This window comes from Mastigoproctus giganteus, chromosome 8 (assembly GCF_048544385.1).
Source record: "Mastigoproctus giganteus isolate SK-2022 chromosome 8, ASM4854438v1, whole genome shotgun sequence".
In the NCBI taxonomy this organism is placed as follows: domain Eukaryota; kingdom Metazoa; phylum Arthropoda; class Arachnida; order Uropygi; family Thelyphonidae; genus Mastigoproctus; species Mastigoproctus giganteus.
In genome coordinates this window covers 71,654,444-71,676,759 of record NC_143582.1, presented here as the reverse complement: position 1 = coordinate 71,676,759, position 22,316 = coordinate 71,654,444, and the positions used below count along the sequence as shown (strand labels likewise).

Below are 22,316 nucleotides of genomic sequence, written 5' to 3'. Positions count from 1 at the left end.
AAGGTGTTTAGGGAAAGAAAGTGGATATAAGAATGAGAAGCATGGGAATTGGAAGGGAAGGGAAAGTTGGATAGAAGATAAGGGGAAGAAGAAATAGACATCCCCTGAAATAGAAGAGAAAGTAAAAAATACAAAGTATTCAGGTATTTTATGAAAAGGAAAATGGGTAATAGAATGAGAAGTGTGGGGGGGAAGGGGAAATAGAGATAGAAAGTAGAGGAAGAAGAAAAAGGCATCCCCTAGAAGAACGAGTAAAATAGAGTAAGAAAGTACAACAGATTTAAGAAAGACTAGTGAACAGATACTTAATCTAAACTTAAGACCAAATATCAGTCAACCATAAACAGTAACAACAATATGTACATTGGCTCTAGCTATAGACTATCCCACAATACAAGTGGAGAGACATTAACAAACCAATTCTATTTCCTACACATTACACACACATTAGGTGAACAGGAAACAAAAGAAAATCATGTCTAGACAAAAACCAAGTTAAGTTTTAAGCCCATTACAATTCAATACTAGCATAGAGTTAGCAATACCCACCCACAAGTACAGTGAGAAACAATAAAACAAAATTAGAATACATTTCTGCAACCAAAATCATTACCGCTCCTCCCAACACAGGAGAAGAAACAAAGACAATTTATAGTCTCTCCACAAAAGCAAGAATAATTTCCCAAAGCACATCTCCCATTTACATAACACAACACATTGGCCATACAACTGGTAAGGGACAAAAAAAATCAGTTATTTACAATAATTTAACTATTTATAATAAACATCCAGAAAACAATATATACTCAATTAAAACAACTACAAATCACACACACACGAAACAAAAAAACAATGACATTATCACTGTCTAGCTAACATAATCAGCTCCACAATGTCTATCCCCTAAATTCAGAGGGAAACCACAATAACTTCTACAACGTATGTATACACTTTACAGCCAATGAAGGGCCAGTCAATGATCTACTCTACATTTCATGAGATTATCCTGCCAAACACTAACAACATAAATACTGGGGTACCAAACGGAGGCCCAGAATACTATTCGAAGTTCAACCCTCAACAGTCAAGACTTCCAATATTAAGACAAGGTGTAAGTGAGTCGACACAAGCCCACATTCAAAAAAAAAAAAAAAAAATCAGTTCAAAACATTACTGTGTTAGATAACTAATAATTAATAATCTTTTAGGAGAAACACACAACTCCAGCACTTGCCAGTAAGTAATTCAGCAAGTCATAGAGACAGTAATTGTATCACCAATTCCTGGATAACAGCCAGGACTATGAAGGGGGGTAAACACAAGATCAGACATATAGTAACAGTTCTAATCCAGCCAGTTCACCAATAACGAAATAGAGAAAGGTGGTGGATGAACGTGGCCGTCAACGTCTGTCTCGCATTGTTTCAGCCAACCGGAGAGAGAGAGAGAGAGAGAGAGAGAGAGAGAGAGAGAGAGGCAATAGCACAAATCGCCGCTGACTTCAACGAGAAAGAAACGTCTCCACGAAGATCATCAGGCGATCATTAGCCACAAGTTATGGGAGCTGCCGACCCACCAGAGTCCCATTGCTAACACCACGACACAGGATTCTACACCTTAACTGGGCGAAACAACATCGGCACTGGACCTTGGATGATTGGAAACGGGTCTCCTGATCCGATGAGTCCCGTTTCCAGTTCTTTCGAGAAGACGGGAGGGTGCGTATCTGGCGGAAACAGCACGAAGCTGTGCACACGTCATGTCAACCAGGAACTATTTAGGTAGGTGGACTGTCGGTAATGATCTGGGCCGTGTTCAGCTGGCATACGTTGGGACCTCTGGTACGTCTAGACGCATCCCTTCATGGTCATTGTGCATACACAGGGCAATGGACTCTTTCAGCAGGACAATGCGCCTCCCCACAGAGCCGTGGTGACTAGAACATGGTCCATAGAGCATTCCAAAACCGGCCATTTGTGTGTAGTGTGTGTAAGTTTTATGATGTGTTATATTGTCGGCCGGTACCTAGCTCTTAGCAGGTGGGAAGCGGCAACACCTGGTCACACGTCCTACCCCCTACATCCCCGCCACGTGGAGGCGACCAGGATCTACTGTCGTCTTGCTAATCTGTATCATGGCAAAGTCGCGAGATAGACAAATTAAAGAAAGTGGAAGGGGTAAAGTCGGAATAGTATGGGATGGTTCAGGGAGGAAAGAGAAAATAAAGAGGGGGTCCAGACAGAGGCACCCACCATAAAATAGGAAAGAAGAGTTGAATAGGAACTAGTTAAAGTAAAAAAAAAAAAAAAAATCAGGAAATATTTGATGATATTCAAACAGTCTTCAAATCTTTCCTGATTTTCTTTTCTTTCCACACCAGTAGGTCGTGAGCTACTTGATACACGATGTACTGGTACTCGTCTTAGCTACCTCGGCTCTAGTTCTGAACAACCGAATGATCTCCAGAATTTCATCACATTTTAAGTGGTGCTTCCTCTTAACAGTCACAGATTCTATGGGTGATTCATTTTTGGTAGTTATTCACTATTAACCCTTCACAAATGCAGGTTTCATTTGTGAAGGGTTTAATACAAACATATCGTAATAAAAGAGATAAAATCGCGTTCACTTAGCGGCATATCATCAGGAATTTGAGCCTTGGTTCTTTATTGACTCCCAAGGTTATTTATTTATTATTATTATGTTATTTTATTTTTTATTAATTATTATTATTATGTTATTTTATTTTTTATTAATTATTATTATTATCATTATTTCATTTATTATTATTATTTTATTTATTTATTATTTTTTATTTATTTTATTTATTTTTTTTTTTTTGAGGAAACTTTGGCTTGCTCAGAGTTTTTTTTTTTTTTTTTTTTTTTTACATTAAAACTAACTTCAGCACGTTTAGCCAGCATACTAATAAATTGCTTATTGCTTTGGGGTTGTGCTGTGGAAGTAGGTAGGATTTTTTTTTTTTTTTTTTTTTTCTTGAATTCAAAAACTGCATAAGGGAAAAATTTGTGTCTCAGTTAAAGTTGACCCGATATACCAGACGAGTGCTTCTATGACTGATAGAACATTTTTCCGGCCTCGCGAAACGATAGAATATATCCATAATAGAAAATATTCCCTTTTAATCGTTTCTAAAACACAGATTAAAGCTCAAGGAAACTTCTGAGTTATTTGTGAGCAGAACGTGAAAATATAAAACCGATTTTCACTCTCTCCCATGCAACACAATACGACACATTCTTAAATTGGGAAATTGCGAAATTACGCGGTAATTACATTCCCAAAATATATGGCCATGCAGTGAATACATTAATACGGTATTTTCTTCTTCTACTTGCTTGAACCGCATGCATATTCAGATGCACTCATCCGCTGCTTACCGTTACGACCGTTTCGTGCAGATTCGTTTCCGCTTCCTCGTCGGTTTCCCCTGGCGACTTGCACCCATTGCTCCCCAACACGAAACGGCCTTGACTTTAAGACGACAGCGCAGTAATGCAAGTTAATATAGTAATGAAATTAATTGAAAAACGCATTATTTAAAGATTTTTATTCCTCTGAAACTTTTCAGCTTTTTAGTATTCTAAATAAAATATAGCACAGAAAACCAGTGATAGGATTTTAAACTGTATATACAAGGAGCTGCTGTATTTACGCGCGTTTCCTATAAAGAGATTGATAACACCGGCAAAAAAAAAAAAAAAAAAAAGGTATCTTTGAAGCAAAAGTTGTAGATTCTAAAGGAAATTGATCTATTGATTCCCAAAATACCAAAATCATGTCATTAAGTTAGTAAAATTTCATAATTTTAGTAACTTAATGAACGACCAATTTCAAATATCATACAATAATACATATGCTACGTTTGCCACTCAAAGATTTTCTTATAGTTCATTTTGCTTTCCCTCGCAGTGATGGCGGTATCTTAGCGACCTTGGTACCACTTTTCTGTCGTGGGCAGTGGCGTAGCTACCATGTAGGCAAGCAAGGCAACTGCCTCCGGGCCCTTTAGGGGCTCGGCGTCTTTGACTGTCTCCTGTTTTTGCAATTTTCATTAATTGAGTAGGGTCCCCGAACATGTTCTTTGCCTCCGGGCCCGAAAAAGGGTAGCTACGCTACTGATCGTGGATATGTCCTTATGAAACGTTCCACTTGCATCTCCCAAATTTGGAGACAAAAACTGAGATGGAAATGGAAAAAAAAAAAAAATTTCAAAGTCATTTGACAGCCATATCTTTATAACATTGGAGTAAAATTGACACCAGAGATTTATAATTATCTTCTTTTAAGAAATCCATACACAATTGCTTTAAACGATCGCCAAGCTACTAGTTCAGTATCTTATAGCTTTGTTTCAAATACATAGAAGCTTCTTTATTTGAGGCCCACTGAAAATTCCTTCTTTCAGCCTTGCATCTGTTAAATTGGGAAACACTTTCCTTAGATATCAGAATCCGCTTCCTTCTTTATCCAGATACTTAACGATATCCTTCATTAATCCAAGCTTTATATACAAAAGTTGAAGAACCTTTTTTGGTTCAGCCAGTGGGAACATCTAGTAAAAAAAAAAAAAAAAAAAAAAGTAAAAAAGAAAACTACATAACAGGTCTACTAACTGTTTATAATTTCATTAAGGCAAATAGTATCAGCTATTTAATAATTTTGAAAGTGTGTGTGTGTGTGTGTGTGTGTGTGTGTGTGTGTGTGTGTGTGTGTGTGTGTGTGTGTGTGTGTGTGTGTGTGTGCAAGAATTTTTATTTACAAATGATGTGAACTTCGGAATAAACTATATTATTTATTATTTTTTACTGCACGGGAGCGCTTTGCTCATATCTTTATAGTGTGTAGAAGCATGTGCTCACGGACTGATCTCATGCGCTGACTGAAAATCCTGGAATCTCATTGGAAAAACCCCTACTCCCTCCACCTGAGATCAACTAAATACAGCCTCAAAAATTCCTCTACGGAAATTTTTGATGCTGTATTTAGCTGATTAATTCATCCCATTTAGCTGTATTGAGCTGATAAATTAATCTATGGGAATCCACCCAGTTCCCTCCAAACAGAAGGTAGACGGCGAAGCATAGTTCTATGAGAATGTCTCGAGAATGTGGTGGGGATATAATAACAAAAATTGTCGGATTCGTTATGATATTCTCCTAACAAAGCCGTGCTGTGTTTCCATAATTCATTGAGTCGATCTCAGTGTGTAAATTAATTTCGTGGAAGAATAAACTCAGTTCTTATTCGCCATTTATTACAGTTGAGGGCAGTGACGTAGCTACCATGTTGACAGGCAAGGCAATTGCTTCCGAGCCCTTTAGGGGCCCGGCGTCTTTGACTGTCTCCTCTATTTGCAATTTTTATTAATTAAGTAGGGGCCTGAATATGTTCTTTGCCTCCGGGCCCGAAAAAGGATAGTTACGCTACTGGTTGAAGGGTTTCTTCTTATTTTGCTTCAATTCTTTTTGACAAATTTGGATGATCACGAAGTCGGATATAAATGAAAGGACTTATCACCGAAAATAGATACACCATTACAAATTAAATAAATTAACCACTCAAGGTTAAAATCCAACTTTTTAAACGAAAAAAATCGTGTAGATAATTTATACAGAAATGCTAAACTGAGTCTATGTTTGAAGTATCGCTTACTGTCTAATATTCAGCCCACGTCCAACAGAATGCATGAAATCGAATCTGTGATCTGTGCTTGCTTCTTATAATGTCGTTGAGAGAGAATTGCGACAAATAATGCTATTTTTTCAACAGCTTTCTTTGAAGCGAGTAGAAATTAGTACAAAACTGTAATTCCTGTGAAGCTGGTTGCTACGCAGAATAAAAATTTCCACACAGCTGAACATATTTTGATGCTGTATGGTTTGTTATATAAATAGGAATTTCAGAATAATGTATTTAATAATTAATCGTGGCAATTTTAGTAAAAATTTTAAGTCTTTATTTGAGAAGCTAAAAAATAAAAAAATATATATTACAGTATTTGAAAACTCTCTCTTTCTCGCTTTGTGTATGTAGCCTTTTTCGTTGCTATGTTACACTATAATCACCAATGGATGTAAATATTTAGAGACAGCGCCTGCGTACTGCTTTGATCTAAACGAAGGCAGCAATTCATTCTTTGTTTTTAAGTTTATTTGAAAAGTACAGTAACCGATGAAGACAAATTGTGAAGCTCATTGGCCTTAAGGTTCAAAGCACGGGCTAGAGGAAGAACGCAAGGCGTGTTCAAGCTTGCCTCCTCCATTTTTATTTTATTTATTTTATTTTATTTTTCTTTTGATTTTAATGGGAATTTGGCCTTGCGACACGCGACACAGGATGCGTGCATGCAGAGAACAAAGTATTGCCTTCTACTGGCTACAATTTAGGAGAGATTCTTTCTCGTAGATATTGATGTTTCATATATTCAAGAGTCAACATAACGCATAACAAGCGTTTCACTATTATTGTTTTAAAGCGGCCCTTCGGCTGGTCGCCAAATGTCATGTGATTTCTTTGCAATGAACTGCGTTGCAGGCACTTTGGCTTCTTTCCAACAAAATGCGGTTTGCTAAGAAGATAATGACGCAGCTCAGAAAGAGGATGTTTTGCAGCCAAGTCTTTGGGAGATTTTCAAAGAAAACTAAAAACGGCTTCCAAATTTATGATGCAGATGAACAGCTGAACCATGTCCCTGAGCTCTTGACGCAACCAAAACACAGACAGCTGGTTGCCACGCAGGAATTGCAATTTCCACACAGCTTAATATATTTCGATGGTATATGGCTCGCTATATAAATAGGAAATTTCAGAATAATGTACATTTAAATGTGTACACATATTCTTTTGTGTGCCATTGTACCGCCAATAAATAATTCCGTATTAGAGAAAATACTGTAAATAAACAGCATTATTCCAAATACAGTACATTCTTGTAACCTTTTCGTTATTCTTTTATTTGATGATATTAATTTATCGTTTTATACAGTAATTATAAATTACTGTATTACAGTAACTATAAATTACAGATTGATGCACACACCGACACGAAAGAAACGTATACAGCCAAGGCACAGACAAAGCATACTTATGCCCAAATATTAAAAAGGTATATGGAAAATGGCGGCGACAAGGAGGAAGCGGATAACACAGACAAAATTGAAAGAATTTACTCTAGCAGAAAAAAAAAACCGGAATCCGAATCCTCAGCTACTAATCGGGGCTTCAAAAAACAAAAAGCTTAAAGTTATTCCAAAGCTCAAGGCTATATTTGTTTCAAGGTTGGCCCCGGACACAACTGAAAGAGAATTACAAGAATACGTTAACAGATTTTGTAAGTCAAATGTTCAGGTAACCAAACTGAAAGCAAGGTTTCCACAGGAGTACTCATCCTTTAAAGTTTCATATAGTGAGGACAACGAAGCAAGAATTCTGGACACTAACAACTGGACTGAAGGAACACTGATACTGCCTTTCCTCAAGAATGTAAGTACAAGGACAAAATCAACAAACCCATCCTCACCTACGAATATTGAAAACGGAAATAAATAGCAACTACAGACAATCAAGAAAATACAGGAAAATAGGATTCCAGTTCGGCAAAATAAGAATAATTTACAAGATGATTTGCTATGTTACTATCAAAACGTGCAATGTCTAAACAATAGCAACTATAAAGACACCTATTCCCTGATATTACAAGAAGACTACGACATCTACTTTTTAGTGGAAACATGGCTCACTCAGGATGTTAAGGACAGTGAATTGGTCCCACCGGGCTTTGTTGTTATTCGTAGGGATAGACTGGATAAGAGAGGTGGCGGACTCATGATCGTCTGCCAAAAAGAGATTCCTATCTCAAAAATCAAAGTCTTGGCTAACATTGAAGGAATTTTTCTCCAACTGGGCAGTGGCTCTTATATCTGCTATGTTATGCTTGTCTACCTTCCACCACCTGTAGATAACACTCTTATGACGGAATTTGAGATCACTATCGACCAAATTCTTGATCAACATCTGGGAATAGACCATTTAATTGTTTTAGGGGACTTTAATATGCCACATGCCTATAATGGATGTAATGCCAATCCAACTAATGTCTGGACACTTAAGGGTAGATTTCAAAAAATTTTCATCTCTCTAAATTTGAATCAGATCTGTGAATTTCCAACTAGAAATGAAAACTACTTGGATTTAGTCTTCACCAACTTTCCTTTGGTGGTCTTTAAGCCAACTAATCTTTTCAAATCAGATCACATTCCTGTGGCTTTTTCCATCAAGAAGAGATCAGTTAAAAATACGGATTTAGAACAAAAACGGAAGCTCAATTTCAATAAAGTGAAATGGCTTGATATGAATTATGCATTTAAAAACTGTAATTGGGAATTACTATTAAAAATCAATGATCCTCAAGAAGCACTGGACTGCTTTTACCAAATCATTAATGAAGTAACTAACAATCTTGTTCCATGCTATAGTGTTCCTGATAAAAATTACCCACACTGGTTCTCTAAGGAACTAAAATCCCTACTGGCAAAAAAACGAAAAATGCATAGTAGGTTTAAGACAAATAAAGAAATATGCCTTTACAATAAATATTCCTCCTTAAGAAGACAGGTTAAAACGACATTAAAACAGGACTACAACAAATACCTGTGTTTTGTCGAAAGAAGAGTCTTCGAGGCAAAAGATATGAAGCCTATATTCAGCTATTTCAAAGCAAAAAATCAAAATGCGGCTGTAAACACGCTAGATATTCCCAGTGAATTGTCATCTTTGTCTGAGGCAGACTACCTTGCTAGCAGCTTTGAAGAAATTTACAAAACAGATACAGCAGATGACGGGATGGAAGGTAACGAAAATTTTCCTCTCAACTACATTGATACCCTAACAGTATTTGAAATAAACCAAGCAGAATTATTGAGTACAATCCACAGTATGAAAAAGGATCTCACACGAGGCCCGGACGGTATCCCTACTGTCTTATGGAAAAAATGTGGAACTACACTTATAAAGCCATTACTTCACTTAATAAAATTGGTATTTGAGAGTGGAATCTGTCCAGTTCAACTGAAAAAGGCCATTGTTACCCCTCTTTACAAAAAAGGAGACCCATCCTCACCCAACAATTACAGACCAGTTTGTCAATTGAATACACTCTCAAAGATAATTGAATCCATTGTAATGAAGCAGCTATTTAACTTTATGAAACTTAATTTGTCAGATTACTCTCACGGATTTATCAAGGGTCGTTCCACCTGCACAGATATGATCTCGTTTGTTTCGAACATATCCCAGGCGCTTGACGAAGGAAAACAAGTCGACTCCATCTTCCTTGACTTAAGCAAAGCCTTCGACAAGGTAGTCCATCAGAGACTAATCAACAAACTGCATCACTATGGTCTCAGAGGACAAGCACTAAACTGGATTGAAAACTACTTGGAAGGTAGAGAAATGTCCGTGACATTTAAAGGTAAAACCTCATATCCTTTCAGTCCTGAAATTGGTGTCCCACAGGGTTCATCCTTAGGCCCGCTATTATTTCTTATCTACATCAACGACCTGCCAAGCACCCTTGGAGCCTACCAAATCAAAATCAACGTATTTGCAGACGACATAAAAATCTATAAAGCAATTCGCAGTACCAATGACTGCATCATCCTAAACGAAGCTCTTCAACGAGTTATTCAGTGGCTGAAGGAGAACAAAATGGCAGTCAATGAAAACAAGTGTGAGCTGATGAGCTTTGCTAATGCACACAAGAAAAACAAACTTAATTTTTCTTATTGTATCAACAACAAGGCAATCAAAAAAGTTAGTACAGCCAAAAATTTAGGTATCTTTATTAAAGAATCATTTTCCTTTGATGTCCATGTCTCTAACATTGTAAAGGCAGCTAGCAAAAAACTAGGTTTCCTGAAAAGAATTAACCGAGACTTCAATCAGTTGGCACTTTTCATCTTTCTTTACAAAATCTATGTTAGGCCAGCCCTAGAATTTGCCTCACAGGTCTGGTCCCCACATGTTGCGTACCAAAAATTAGAAATTGAAAATATTCAAAAGAGAGCAATCCAGTACGTTTGCTTTAAAAGTGGCCTTGAATACTATGAGAAATCCTACCAAGAGTGATGTGTATTCTTTGGACTCTAAACGCTAGAAAAAAGAAGAGATAAAGCCGATTTACTCCTTCTTAACCAACTATTAAATGGTACCCTGAATTGCCCTCATCTCGTCTCACAAATAAATTTCAACGCTCCGACAAGAGCGCTAAGAAACCATCCACTGCTGAAACCATCCTATGCGAGAACAAATTATGGATACTACAACTTCTACAACAGGACTGCAAGATCAATGAACAAAGCAAATATTGAGATATTTGGTACCCCCGGACACTTCAAGAGGTAACTGAAATTGCTAACCTCATCCGGTACCTGACTTAAAATAGACTCTTCTTTTAAGTTCTAAGACTCTGATTGTGTGTGAAGAAATACCAGTGCTCTGCCTGTTCACTTAAATAGGACGGATGAGTCCTTTTATTTATTTAGTTTATTTTATCTGTACATATACTTTTTTCTTTACTTTGGGAAATGTATACTCCAAGCTTTTTGAAGCTATGTAATAATTCTTTGTAGCTGCACCCTCAGGCACGTTGTTTGCTGTTTTGTAGCTGTTAATAATAATAATAATTAATAATAATTAGCTTGCAGTAAATCAAAACTATATTTAATATATTTAAAACTCATATTTAATAGTGGTAGATTCATTTTTATCTTGTACAGGATATAAATTGCGCTTCAGTTTAGTTTACAGTTTTATTCTTTAAAAAAAAAAAGTTGTAAACCACAAATGACTCAAATGTTATTCGTAATTTTTGATATTTTTGAAATTAAATTGAAGAGAGAGAGAGAGAGAGAGCTCTATTGGTTAAAAACTAGCAGTTTTCTTGAGTACACCAACTAGATTTTTATTAATTACAAAGTGTTTCTTTTAAATATAAATATAGACTTTAATATCCAAAATACGAGTTATATTTTGACAATGGTACGTATCATTGATAATTTTTTGTATATAAGGAAAACCAACTGCTAACATTTAGTCACGTAATCCATGTGAAACATTTCTTTTTTTCCTTTCCCTTCCCCCTCCGAAACACCTTCAAAGTGGCCATATGTTTCTACTTCATTCAGCTTACAGTAAAAATTTCTTACTGTTGATGGATGCGGGAGATGGAACACTATTGTAAAATCAGTAATTACTTCCAGTGTACTTGGAATGAAAGAGTCAGTTGCAATTGCACGAATTGGCGCCTCACAACTTTTACAATCCACCTCAGTAGTACCACATTGCTTTAAAAGTTGGCAATATCCACTGCCAGTATAGGCTAGTAGGTGAAATTTTCGACTTTTTTTTTTTTTTTTTTTTGTCTTATGCAAAACCAGCTTTTATTATTTATCCTGCAAGTTAGGTTTAGCATACGAGAGGCGTTTTAAAAGGTTCGTGGCCTGAGTATGAAATGTTTATTTAAGGAGTCTGGTAACATGTTACTTTTCAACATAGATGAAAAATAATTAATTCCAGTTGCGCGAAAGTTTTCTCTTGTGCCTCCAGGAATGCATCCACTGCAGGAGTGATGTTACTGCCGGTGAAAAAATGGACACCATCCAGGTATTTTTTCAAATTAGGAAATAGGTGAAAGTTCAGTGGTGCTCGATTTAGTGAATATGAGGGATGGTCCGAGATATCAAAGCAGCACTCATGCAGCCATGGTGACAAACTTGTGAGCAGGCGTTGTCCTGAGGGAACAAGACTCCTTTGCTGAAATTTCCTCGGCGTTTGTCTTTGATTTTTTCACTAGGTCTGCATAATATGCCTCTGTGACTGTCTAGACTTTCTAAAGGCAATCCACTAGCAACACTCAATCAGCATCCCAAAAAACCGATACCATCACCTTGCCAGCAGAAGAAAACGACTTGGCTTTCTTTGGAGGGGAAAAGAGCTGTTTCCACTGTTTGGACTGCTCCTTTGTCTCTGACTGAAAATGAAGAACCCATGTCTCATCCATGGTCACAAACCTTGCAATAAATTTTCGGCAATCTGCTTGAACCCTGTGACTGTCCGACCTATCCACTAACAACACTCCATCAGCATCCCAAAAAACCGATGCCATCACCTTGCCAGCAGAAGGAATCGGCTTGGCTTTTTTCGAGGGTTGAAAAGAGCTGTGAGTTGCCAGTGTTTGTACCGCTCCTTTATATCTGGCTGAAAGTAATTTACCCGCGTCTCATCTAGTCACAAACCTTGTGACGAAATTTTCTGAATCTGCTTGAAAACAATGCAAATATTCACTTGACAACTCTTGTGAGTTTTTGATCTGCTCTTAACTTTGCGACTCATTGTTTTGAAACCTTTTTCATAGTGAGTACCTCTGTGATTATGGCCACACTATAATGGGTTCAGATAAAATGCCCAAGACTGGCAGTATATCAAACTCTCACTCGTCGATCACTCATCAACAGATCATGCACACTGCCAACAACTAGAGTGATGTTTTGTTGATTTTAGTCGCAGTAGCAACTTAAGCCATAATTGCTCCGTATGTAATGTGTAAAGACACATTACATACGTTCTGTGATCATGCACATGTTCTGTGGTCAATTTGCTGTTTGCTGGACGGAAAAACCATGTTACCCTGGCTGAGACCGACTAATTCAGCCACATTGTGTAAAAGACACAAAGAATTTTTGTCATGGACGGGATTCGAACTCAAATTTTTTTTTCCACCCAGTGTGGGGAGGACGGTGATTATACCAACAGTGCTACCCACGAGGGCAACTAGAGTGATAGCAGTTGCAAGTCTTCCACAGCGAGCCGTCTTCAAGACTCTTCCTCTCTCCCTCCCCTGTTTAAATTCTACTGTCTACTTCTTAACCACGGAACAGGAAGGGGAATCCTCCCCCGATGTTTTTACCATATCCTCGTGAATTGCGTTTGGCTTTAGTTTCTTTTTTTCCCACATATTGGATGACTGCACGTGAACTTATTTTGTACATCATTGGGCTTCTTTAAACTGGTTCACCATCTTCAATTTACAGGGTAAAACCGCGAGGTTTAAAATCGGTTTATTACTAATAGTCTAAACATATAACGATTAATTATTTTAACTATTCTCTAACAAGTTCTGTATGGTAAAACAAGTTTATACTATACGGTTTTTTTAAGGATTTGTGAGAACATCTTTGTAAACAGATTTTCATGTGTTCAACACTTTCATTGAAAATTTATGGTTAGCGCTACAATCATTCAGGTTTTCTTCCAAATGTTTTTCTTTCCTGGTGATTTTCTTGCTTGAAATCCACATTTAATCTGCTTCTGCCCGAATGAATGTGATGTTAATTTAAACTAACTCTTCAGGCTTAACGTTTATACCAACATTAACGCTATTGCATACATCGGGTACATGTCTAGACACGCTGCTTATGGCGCCACTCCTACATCACTAATGGTTATAGGGTGTTGTTGTTGTTGTTGTAGGATTTTAGGAGCGTCACCGACTAAGGCCATATTGCTCCTCGTATATTGTCTGTAAATTGCGTCTGTTCTAATTTTCTGATTTGCTGGACGAAAAACCGAGCTTCCGGGGGGGGGGGAATAAAAAAAACCAAGCTACCCTCTCCTGAGACCGACTAACTCAGCCACGTTGTGAAAAAGGCCATAAAAATTCCTCCCATCATCGATGGCACTGGAACTCAGGTCTTTTCCATCCGGAATGTATGTAGACCACTTAGACTTCAAATTTCATTATACTGTTTCTGTTCATTTTGGGTATACAACAAAGTATTCTAGGTGGTCCAACTAAAGAACCACCCTGTGTTATGTAGTAATGGATGCGGGACAGTAATTGTTATTCTGGTTTACTTCTCACTGATGCAAAAAATAATAATAATAAAATAAATAAAATAAAATAATTATAATAGAGTTAAATTCCTCAGTCCGCGGTGGCCGGAACAATTATAAGCAGGAATTTATTATTTGAATTTAATAAAAAAAAAAAGGCAAAATAACATAAAAATACTGTAATTTTTGTAATGTGATAAATAATATAGCGCTCTTTTCCATTCAGTAGCAGTATTTGCACTTTGTTGCAATAATCTCGAGACTGTTGTTAGGTTTTACATAGCTTGTCGAGCTCTCTGTTAAGTTTGCCTTATTTGTATGTTTATGTTCACTGCGCATTAGCAGCTATTGCTATGGTGCGCAAAAAATCGTTGTTAAGCAATTAGTTATGTGTGAGAAGTAGTTGGTCTTAGCTGGCAAGCCCATCGATAGTGAGGCCACTGTTAGACTGGCAACAATGTTATATCGATTAAACCACGGGTGGCCAATGGCACGCGTGCCACTCGTAGCACTTGCAGTTCTTGTTGGTGTAAAAAAATTACTATAAAATTTATACAGCCTATTTGAAAAATCAGAAATGAAGCTAAATACATCAAATTCCGCTTTTCTTTCCAGAAACTCGGGTAACTTTATTGTAACCTAAGGTTCATAATTATCATCTTTAAGAATTAAGTGAGCTCCTCATGACATCGATTCTGTAAGAATGAATATTTTGAAAGTAATTTTTTTTTTTTTTTTTCAATTACAAGCACTTAGTATAAAACCCCTTTTCGTAGTTAGGAAAAAAACATTTCCTGGCGTCACTAGTGATAGTTTCCAGTAGTTTCTACATTCGCCTGTGGGTGGGATGCGATGCATTTTCAACATGGACGATCAGGATGATCGTCCCATCTCCTCCAAAGTCCGATTTCCTCTCAAAATCCGGAAATCAAATTTTCTTGCTGTTGTTACACTTATGTGGTCTGGATTAATATAAATTTCAATCCTCCACAGACCAAAAACAAACAAAAAAAAAAGTATAATACGCTGCTTACAATAACTAAAAAAAAGAAAAATAGAGAGAAAAAAAAAGTCGCTACCAATGGTTAAGACGCGACCGAAAATTAAACACAAGAGAGAATTCCCTACGAAAGAGTAAATACAGTATTTTCACCGCTTGGTATAGTGTAATTTCCTGTAATTCCCTTTGACACCAAATAACTAAACGGATTAAAGACAGGAGAATAGTGTCGATCTGTGCTGCATCTAAGGCATGGAAAAAATGCCTAAAAACAACCTACACAGCTGTACTATTAATTCTAGTTGCGGTTCTGATTCGTTTTGAAATATGTCTAGCAGCTTCGATATGAACATTCTTTTTTTGGTTAAAAATAAATTGAAACTTCAATGTCTTCAAAATCACTCAAACGTCCGTGTCGGTACTAATTGGCACCTCATTAGTTCAAAGCTGAGCATTTGAGTGAAAGTTTCCTAATAAATAAATACTCTTTACTATGAATAAATTTATATATATATGTATGTATATATATATATATATATATGTATGTATGTATGTATGTATGTATTTGTATATATATATATATATATATAAGGAATTTGATTATTTACAATTACTATACACAAAACATAAATGTAAGACAATTTAATAGTTGAAAATGTTAGCGAGGGAAGTACTCCATTCATAGGTGATTATGCCAGTCTTTCCTTAGGTCAAGGTAAATTGCCTGAGCGGGACCAACAGAGCGCTGTCGGCCCGTTCAGTATTCAGTTTATTACACCAAATGGCACCGGAGAGTTCCGGTAACTTAAATAAATCTGCATTTACAGTCGCACAAACCCTACGGTCTCTTTGGTTCAAAGTGAGGACTATTTGCTTCGATGTTTATTGTTTCTAGCTTGACAGTTTCAAGGAAACTTTAGTGTTCAACAAAAATCCCATATGCAGGGACGGTTACAGAATAAAGATATTAAAAATAAATTCACACGGGGATTTTCCACAAGATTTTCTTTCTGCAATTTGCACTCAGTGATCACTGAATTATGACCATCCCCTACGTAAAGTAGAAAAAACCGAACAGCTTTTTATATTGTGCGAGAGCATTGGTAATGTTCACCTGGTCGTGCAAGTCAAAGTGATAAAGTAGCAGTTATGGTTTTTTTTTTTTTTTTTTTTTTTTTGATTTGGTAGTTGTTGGCGCATCGGCTTCTGTGGCCATATTGCACCTCCCAAGGTTTTTGCAGTACTTTGATCCAAGCCCGAGGCGGGAATCGAACCCGCGACCTTTGGGTTGCCGGGCAGGTACTTTACCCACTCGGCTAGCCCGGTCGGCTTAGCAGTTATGGAATCTAGTAAAGATATCATGGAGTTTCAAATGATGTTCGATTTTTTATGGCGCTAAAAACCGGAGTTTCAAAAGGGAATGATTGTGGGAGCTCATGCATCGGATGCTTCTATACGGGGAACGGCATGGCATTGTTTGTACGTGGGTACGTACAAACAATGCTGTGGAACCAGTCAAACTACCTCCGGCAGATAGAACTGTAAAGGATTACACAAGATGGACATTCATAGTCAGAAGCGGCCCCTTGGTCTATCAGCGCCCTGTGCGAAATTTTTTGGTGCGCCCTCTCCGACTTAAAAATTACAGCAAATCGGAGAATTTTGGGCCCTGTTCGGGGGAACCGCTCGATCGTGCCTTAAGCCGGCCCTGTTCATAGTGAACGAAGAGTGCCACTTGTTGTACTGGCTGGAGAGCAGGTCACAGTGCAACAGTTGACAACGTAATACAATATGGAGAGGATGCGCTACACACTCAAACGTATAGGGTTCCACAGCAGACCCAAGAGACATCCTCTCATCATCGTCGACAGCGAATACTGTGGTATCAACACGCTGGTTGACCACTAGAGAACTGGAAAAGAGTGTGCTGGTCGGATGAGTCTCCAAATACCTTGTGCAAACACTGACGGACGCCTTCATGCGTGTGGCACGAAGCAAGCAACACGATCCATGGACCCATCGTGCACGGTGCCTACCATTCAGGCAGGTGGCAGTAGTTGCTTAATATGGGGCTGGGGCATGTTTTGTTAGCAAGAACTAGTACCCCGTGGTGCATATGGACCAACGTTTCACCATACTAGTGACCATAAGTTGACCATACTAGTGGCAGCTCAGTCTGCGCGGTTGTAGCACAGTGGTATCATCACCGTCCTCCCCACACCCGGTGGAAAAGGCCAGGGTTCGAACCCTGTCGATGAAGCAAGGAACTTTTATGGGCTTTTTTCACTTCGTGACTGAGTTAGTCGATTTTAGGCGTAGATAGCAAGGTTCCTCCCCCCCCCCCCCCGAATGCACATGGGTAGATCACGTAACTTTCCGAGTAACCCAAATAAACAGGTTTTTTTTTTTTTTTTTTTTTTTAATGGCAGCTCTTAGGAGACCATGTGCACCCTGCCATGTTGCATTTTCTCCGGATAGAAGACGATAATGCGCCTTGTCATCAGGTCGGCAATGTTCACAATTAGGATGGGTGATTGGTCTCCAAATTCTCCTGATCTCTATTCAATTGAAAACCTGGGGGATATTTCGAACGGGAAGTGGTGCCTATGGACACGCAACCATCATCTATTCCGATACTGGAAAGCTTGTAGTCAGCATGTCTGCAGATCCTTACAAACGTCTTTCAGACATCTAGTGAAGTCAATCCCTAGAAGAAAAGCGAACGTTATCCGTGCGAATGGTGGCCCAACACTGTATTAGGTAGGTGGTCATAATTCAGTGATCACTGAGTGTATATGATTTCTAAATTTAAATAATTTGTTGATTGACTGCATTTTAATTGGTAAGAACCGGTCAGAGATCAGTTGGTTGGGCATGGACAAAAACAGGTCCCAACCTCAGTCCAGATTGGGAGATTCCCCATTAGCATTGTTCCCAAATATTTGGTCCTGATATGATTCCTGTTCTTATTTTTACTGTGAAGACGAGGCCTCTTTCTCTAACTAATGACGACAGTCATGAGAAGTGTAATGAGGAAGCCATTTCAGTTTTGCGAGGGTGGCGAACTTGTGCATCAACCACTGTTGGAACCAGTATTCAGTGGAATAAACCTTCTTGAATTAGTATAAGTTGAGGCCCAGATTTCTGAGGCATAGTGCAGCATCGGATAAACATAGGTGCTGATATATTTTCGTATTATTTGTTATTTCAGTTACGTGAGCAGCTACTCTAGCCAACCAGCTCATCTGACAGGATTTTGATAGTAGTCTTTCGATGTGGTGGTGATATTACACCTTCATGTAAAGATGGCACCTAAGTTAGTGTGCATCCTGATAGTTGGGATGGTTGTGTTTGCGAGTGAAAGACTAAGAATTTAAATTAAGTAAATTTAAATTATGTTTTATTTCAAAACGAAAATTAGGAATCACTGTTTAAAGGGTCAATTTGGAATTCATCTAATATAAGATATTTTGCTTAAATTCGATGAATTCCAGATAATTTAATGAATTTAAAAAATGAATTGTATTGACTGTATTTGATAATTCGGTAATATACAACAAACTTATTTATTTGTTGAAATTTAAAATCTCTCAATTTTTATCTTTGCAGATTTATCAGAATGCCAATTAATGTCATTCCCCGATGCGATATACCATCTGATGAGGAATACTGTTCTCCTTTCCTGTGACTTATCTTCAAATGTGTTAAGGAAACTACCTCCAAAGTTTGCTGTTAAATTCACGTTTCTTTCAGGTTGGTGTTAAATAATTTGACTTCTTGACTTTATATATTTTACAGTAATGTCAAGTAGAATCATGTTGCCGGTTTTAAAGGGTTAAAGAAAATGTCTTATTGGAGATACTTTAGAATCGACAGAATTCCCATCTGCATATCATCTTTTCCATTTTTAGGGTCCGTAGTCTAAAGATGGACCCTTATAATGTCACTTGTCTGTCCGTCCGTCTGTCACAGCATTGTATCTCTGGAACCACTCAACCTATTGATTTGAAATTTTGCATGGGTTTGTACATCATGTGGGCCAACATAACGCCATATTGATCGTTGTTGACAAAAATTTGTCTGAGAAATGGGGGGAAATGTGGGGGGACAAAAATGTTGCCAACAACCTATAGCTTATTATACACCGTTGGAAAGAGCTCAAAGAGTAGGTTTGAAGTATAATTTTTTAAATTAAAAATGGCGGCGCCAGACAGGAAAATGTGAGTAATTTTTGTGTTCCCCCCCATTTCCGTCGCTAATGGAGCTAAAAATTTAAAAATCACATTAGCTATGTGTTATTCGATGCTTATCAAGGGAAAACTATTCCGATTGAAATCTACCATTTACTTTTTTGTGTTAAAATAAAAATAATTTTTTTTTTTATTGCACTTCGATAGCGCACTTCTTTGTACCAAGTAACTCTCCTTTTGGTGACAAAAAGGTTGCTAAATAGTTAGTTAATAATTATAAAGGTAATTTATAAATTTTGCGAAGCTGGAGTTGTCCCGGCAAAGAGGTACTCAGAGAGCTAGTGTTGAGGCGGCGGTGGTGGGGAGACGCCTGCGCGGAGTCTTGCACGACCCTCACCTGCCAGTCGCTTCTCCCCCCAAGACTTTAATCGCTTCCAGGAAGAAGCCGGAGTCGCTTCTCCCACCCTTGTTATTCACAACTGGAAAGACTCAAATAGACAACGTTTTCGTTAGTTCCTCAGTTTTAGGCCAAGCCGGTGTACTAGAAACTTTTTTTTTCTGTTACCATAAAGCTCTCTATTTGAGATACTACACTAACGACCATTCGTGACTACGCACCCTTCATCCTTGAGTGCCCGGCACTCAGTAGTTGACCATATTATTATTATTATTTTTTTTAATGGATAAACACTAAATAAATCTGGAGATGATTCTCTCATAACAAAATTATAATTTAGTGCAAATATTTCTATATATATCAATAATAACAGGAGGTAATATCAAATACAGTTTTGTTTTTTCATGGGTTACTTAATCTCTACATCTGAATCAGTGTTTATATATATATTACCAAATATTATGGAATTGCATAACACTAAGGGAACCGATGGCGTAATAATATACAAAACAACTTTCACAAATGTGGGTGTTTGTATCGAAAATAGAAAATTCTGTTTCCAAATTCCCAAAATGGCGTTTTTGTTTTTCCTGCACAGCATGCAGTCACGAACATGCATAAAGAGGCAGATCTTAGAATTTACCGAACTTCGGATGGCCTTAATTATACATAAATTAAAGATTTAAGAGAGAGAGAGAGAGAGAGAGAGAGAGAGAGAGAAATGCTGATACAACTTATTGTACATAATACTGTACGCAGAGAGAAAAATTAATATTAAATACACAGAAAAGTATTATACTTTTGTTAGTACAGTAAAACCAACATAGTTTCGTTTAATAAGTAAATCTATTTCATCTTTTGAACCAATACAGTTCTCTGGGCTTTTCATTAAGACGGCATATTTGAAATAATGCGAACGTGAACAATCGTTTATTATCATTGTTATTATTATTATTTTTTTTTTTTTCAGAAAAAATAGACAAGAGAGGCCAGACAAAAAAAAAAAAAAAAAAAAAAAGGAAGATATTTGTCCCTGGCCAGAAAACAGAATTCTATATTGTATTTATCTTTTACCTGGATCGGCGCGAACACTGTTGTGTAATTCTGTTTAAGTCGTTGAAAACTTCATAATCAATCACTAAGTGTGTAGGTTATTGAACTCGTTTTATAAAAAAAATAAAAAGAAGAAGATAAAAATTTGACTTGTAATTTGAAGAGGTTATGACATGAATGCTATATTCATTATATTTATTACTAAAATTTCAAGATATTTATAAAAAATAGCCATTAAATATTTGAAATAAAAACAATCATTCCTTATAAGTCAAAGAAAGTGATATAGTGCTCTCAAATTTAAAGTAAAAGGGATAATAACAACGCGCATAGACAATAATAAACTGCATAATTAATTAATATTTCTCTGTCAATATATATATTTTTAAATTTAATAAAGTAAAGCACAAAATGTGGTTAACATCTCAATTATGTGTGAAAGTTATACATGATTATAAAATTATACAAAAATAAATTATATGAATAAAATTAAATATAAAATGTTAAAAATTATAAATTCCTATATGAATTAATCAAGGAATTTATATCTGTAAAAGTATCTAAGTTTGAAAAGTTTTTAAGAGGTGGATTTCCCAGTTTGTCTTTTTATTTAAGTAGAGTGCGCTACATCCAGGGTCGAATTTATGCCTAGCATAATTTGGATGACCTCTAAAACTTCCACCCCAAGTTCTATTGCATTAATTAAATTTTCTCTTTAATTTAGGAAGGTGTAAGTGACTGCTTTAAAGCAGTGTTTCTTTAGCATTATAAGTAACAAGCAAGGTAGTGGGGCCAAACAAGCTTAGCTCTCCTACAAGGACCACCGCCATTCGTTCTGTTAGAAACATGTATGTTGGCGATAGATGTCAGTAGTGTTTTGATCATCTGTTGGTACTTAACCTTAGTTATTGCGCATGTGTCGTGGGCTTTCATTGTTTTGTTCGAGTGCAAGGGTGTCTTGTTTGTTTTATGTGTGAATGGCAAATGTTTTAGCTTCCCCCCCCCCAAATGTTTTATTGAAATGTTCATATAGCACTTATAAAAAGCTTTTAAAATTTACGTGAAAATGTAGTCAGAGATAAAATGGGAGGTAAACCATGAGGTCTCAAATAAGGCCTAGGTATGCCTTATGGATATATCCCTCGTTTGACAAGAAAAAAATATCAAAATGAAGCGTGTTTTGCTTTTGCTACATATTAATCAGCCCAAAATCGTTCAGTAGTTTCCTGAGAGAGAGAGAGACTCAGAAACGCTGTGGCATTCATAAATGAAGGTCCACAGCAAAGAGTTCCAAATTCCCAGGAGGAATCACCTGCTAGGTGAAAATTATGAGAAAAAAAATTGAAAAACTATTGGAAGAGATATATATATATATATATATATATATATATATATATATATATATATATATATATATATATATATATATATATATATATATATATATATATATATATATATATATAGAAAGAGTGAGAGAGAGGCAGAATGAAAAAAAAAAAAAATGAGCAAAGAACAGTTAAATAAATAAACGAGCTAAGAAATTCTCGTTTATTATCCATTATTATCCATACAAAAGCTATTATTCAATCACGTAATTCCCAAATAATCCTATAACTCTAGCTATTTTATTGTTCTTCCTTTATAACAGGGTCTCTTTTTTCATTGCGAAGATTAAATAAATATTTAATCTTAAAAAGTGCTTTTTAAGATAAAAAAAAAAAGCATGTGAAACATGCTTTTTTTTTTTTTTTTAGGGCTT

The 22,316-nt window shown here is 36.7% G+C and overlaps 1 protein-coding gene across 1 annotated transcript in view; it reads left to right on the top strand.

Annotated features, from left to right (window-relative positions):
- The window catches only part of Sclp (leucine rich repeat containing protein 20 sclp), a 50,264-nt gene that overhangs the window by 16,787 nt on the left and 11,161 nt on the right, over positions 1–22,316 (top strand). The window contains exon 2 of the mRNA XM_090380570.1: positions 18,524–18,667. Coding sequence (XP_090236696.1) covers positions 18,524–18,667 — 144 coding nt within the window. The remainder of the gene's footprint in view (positions 1–18,523; positions 18,668–22,316) is intronic.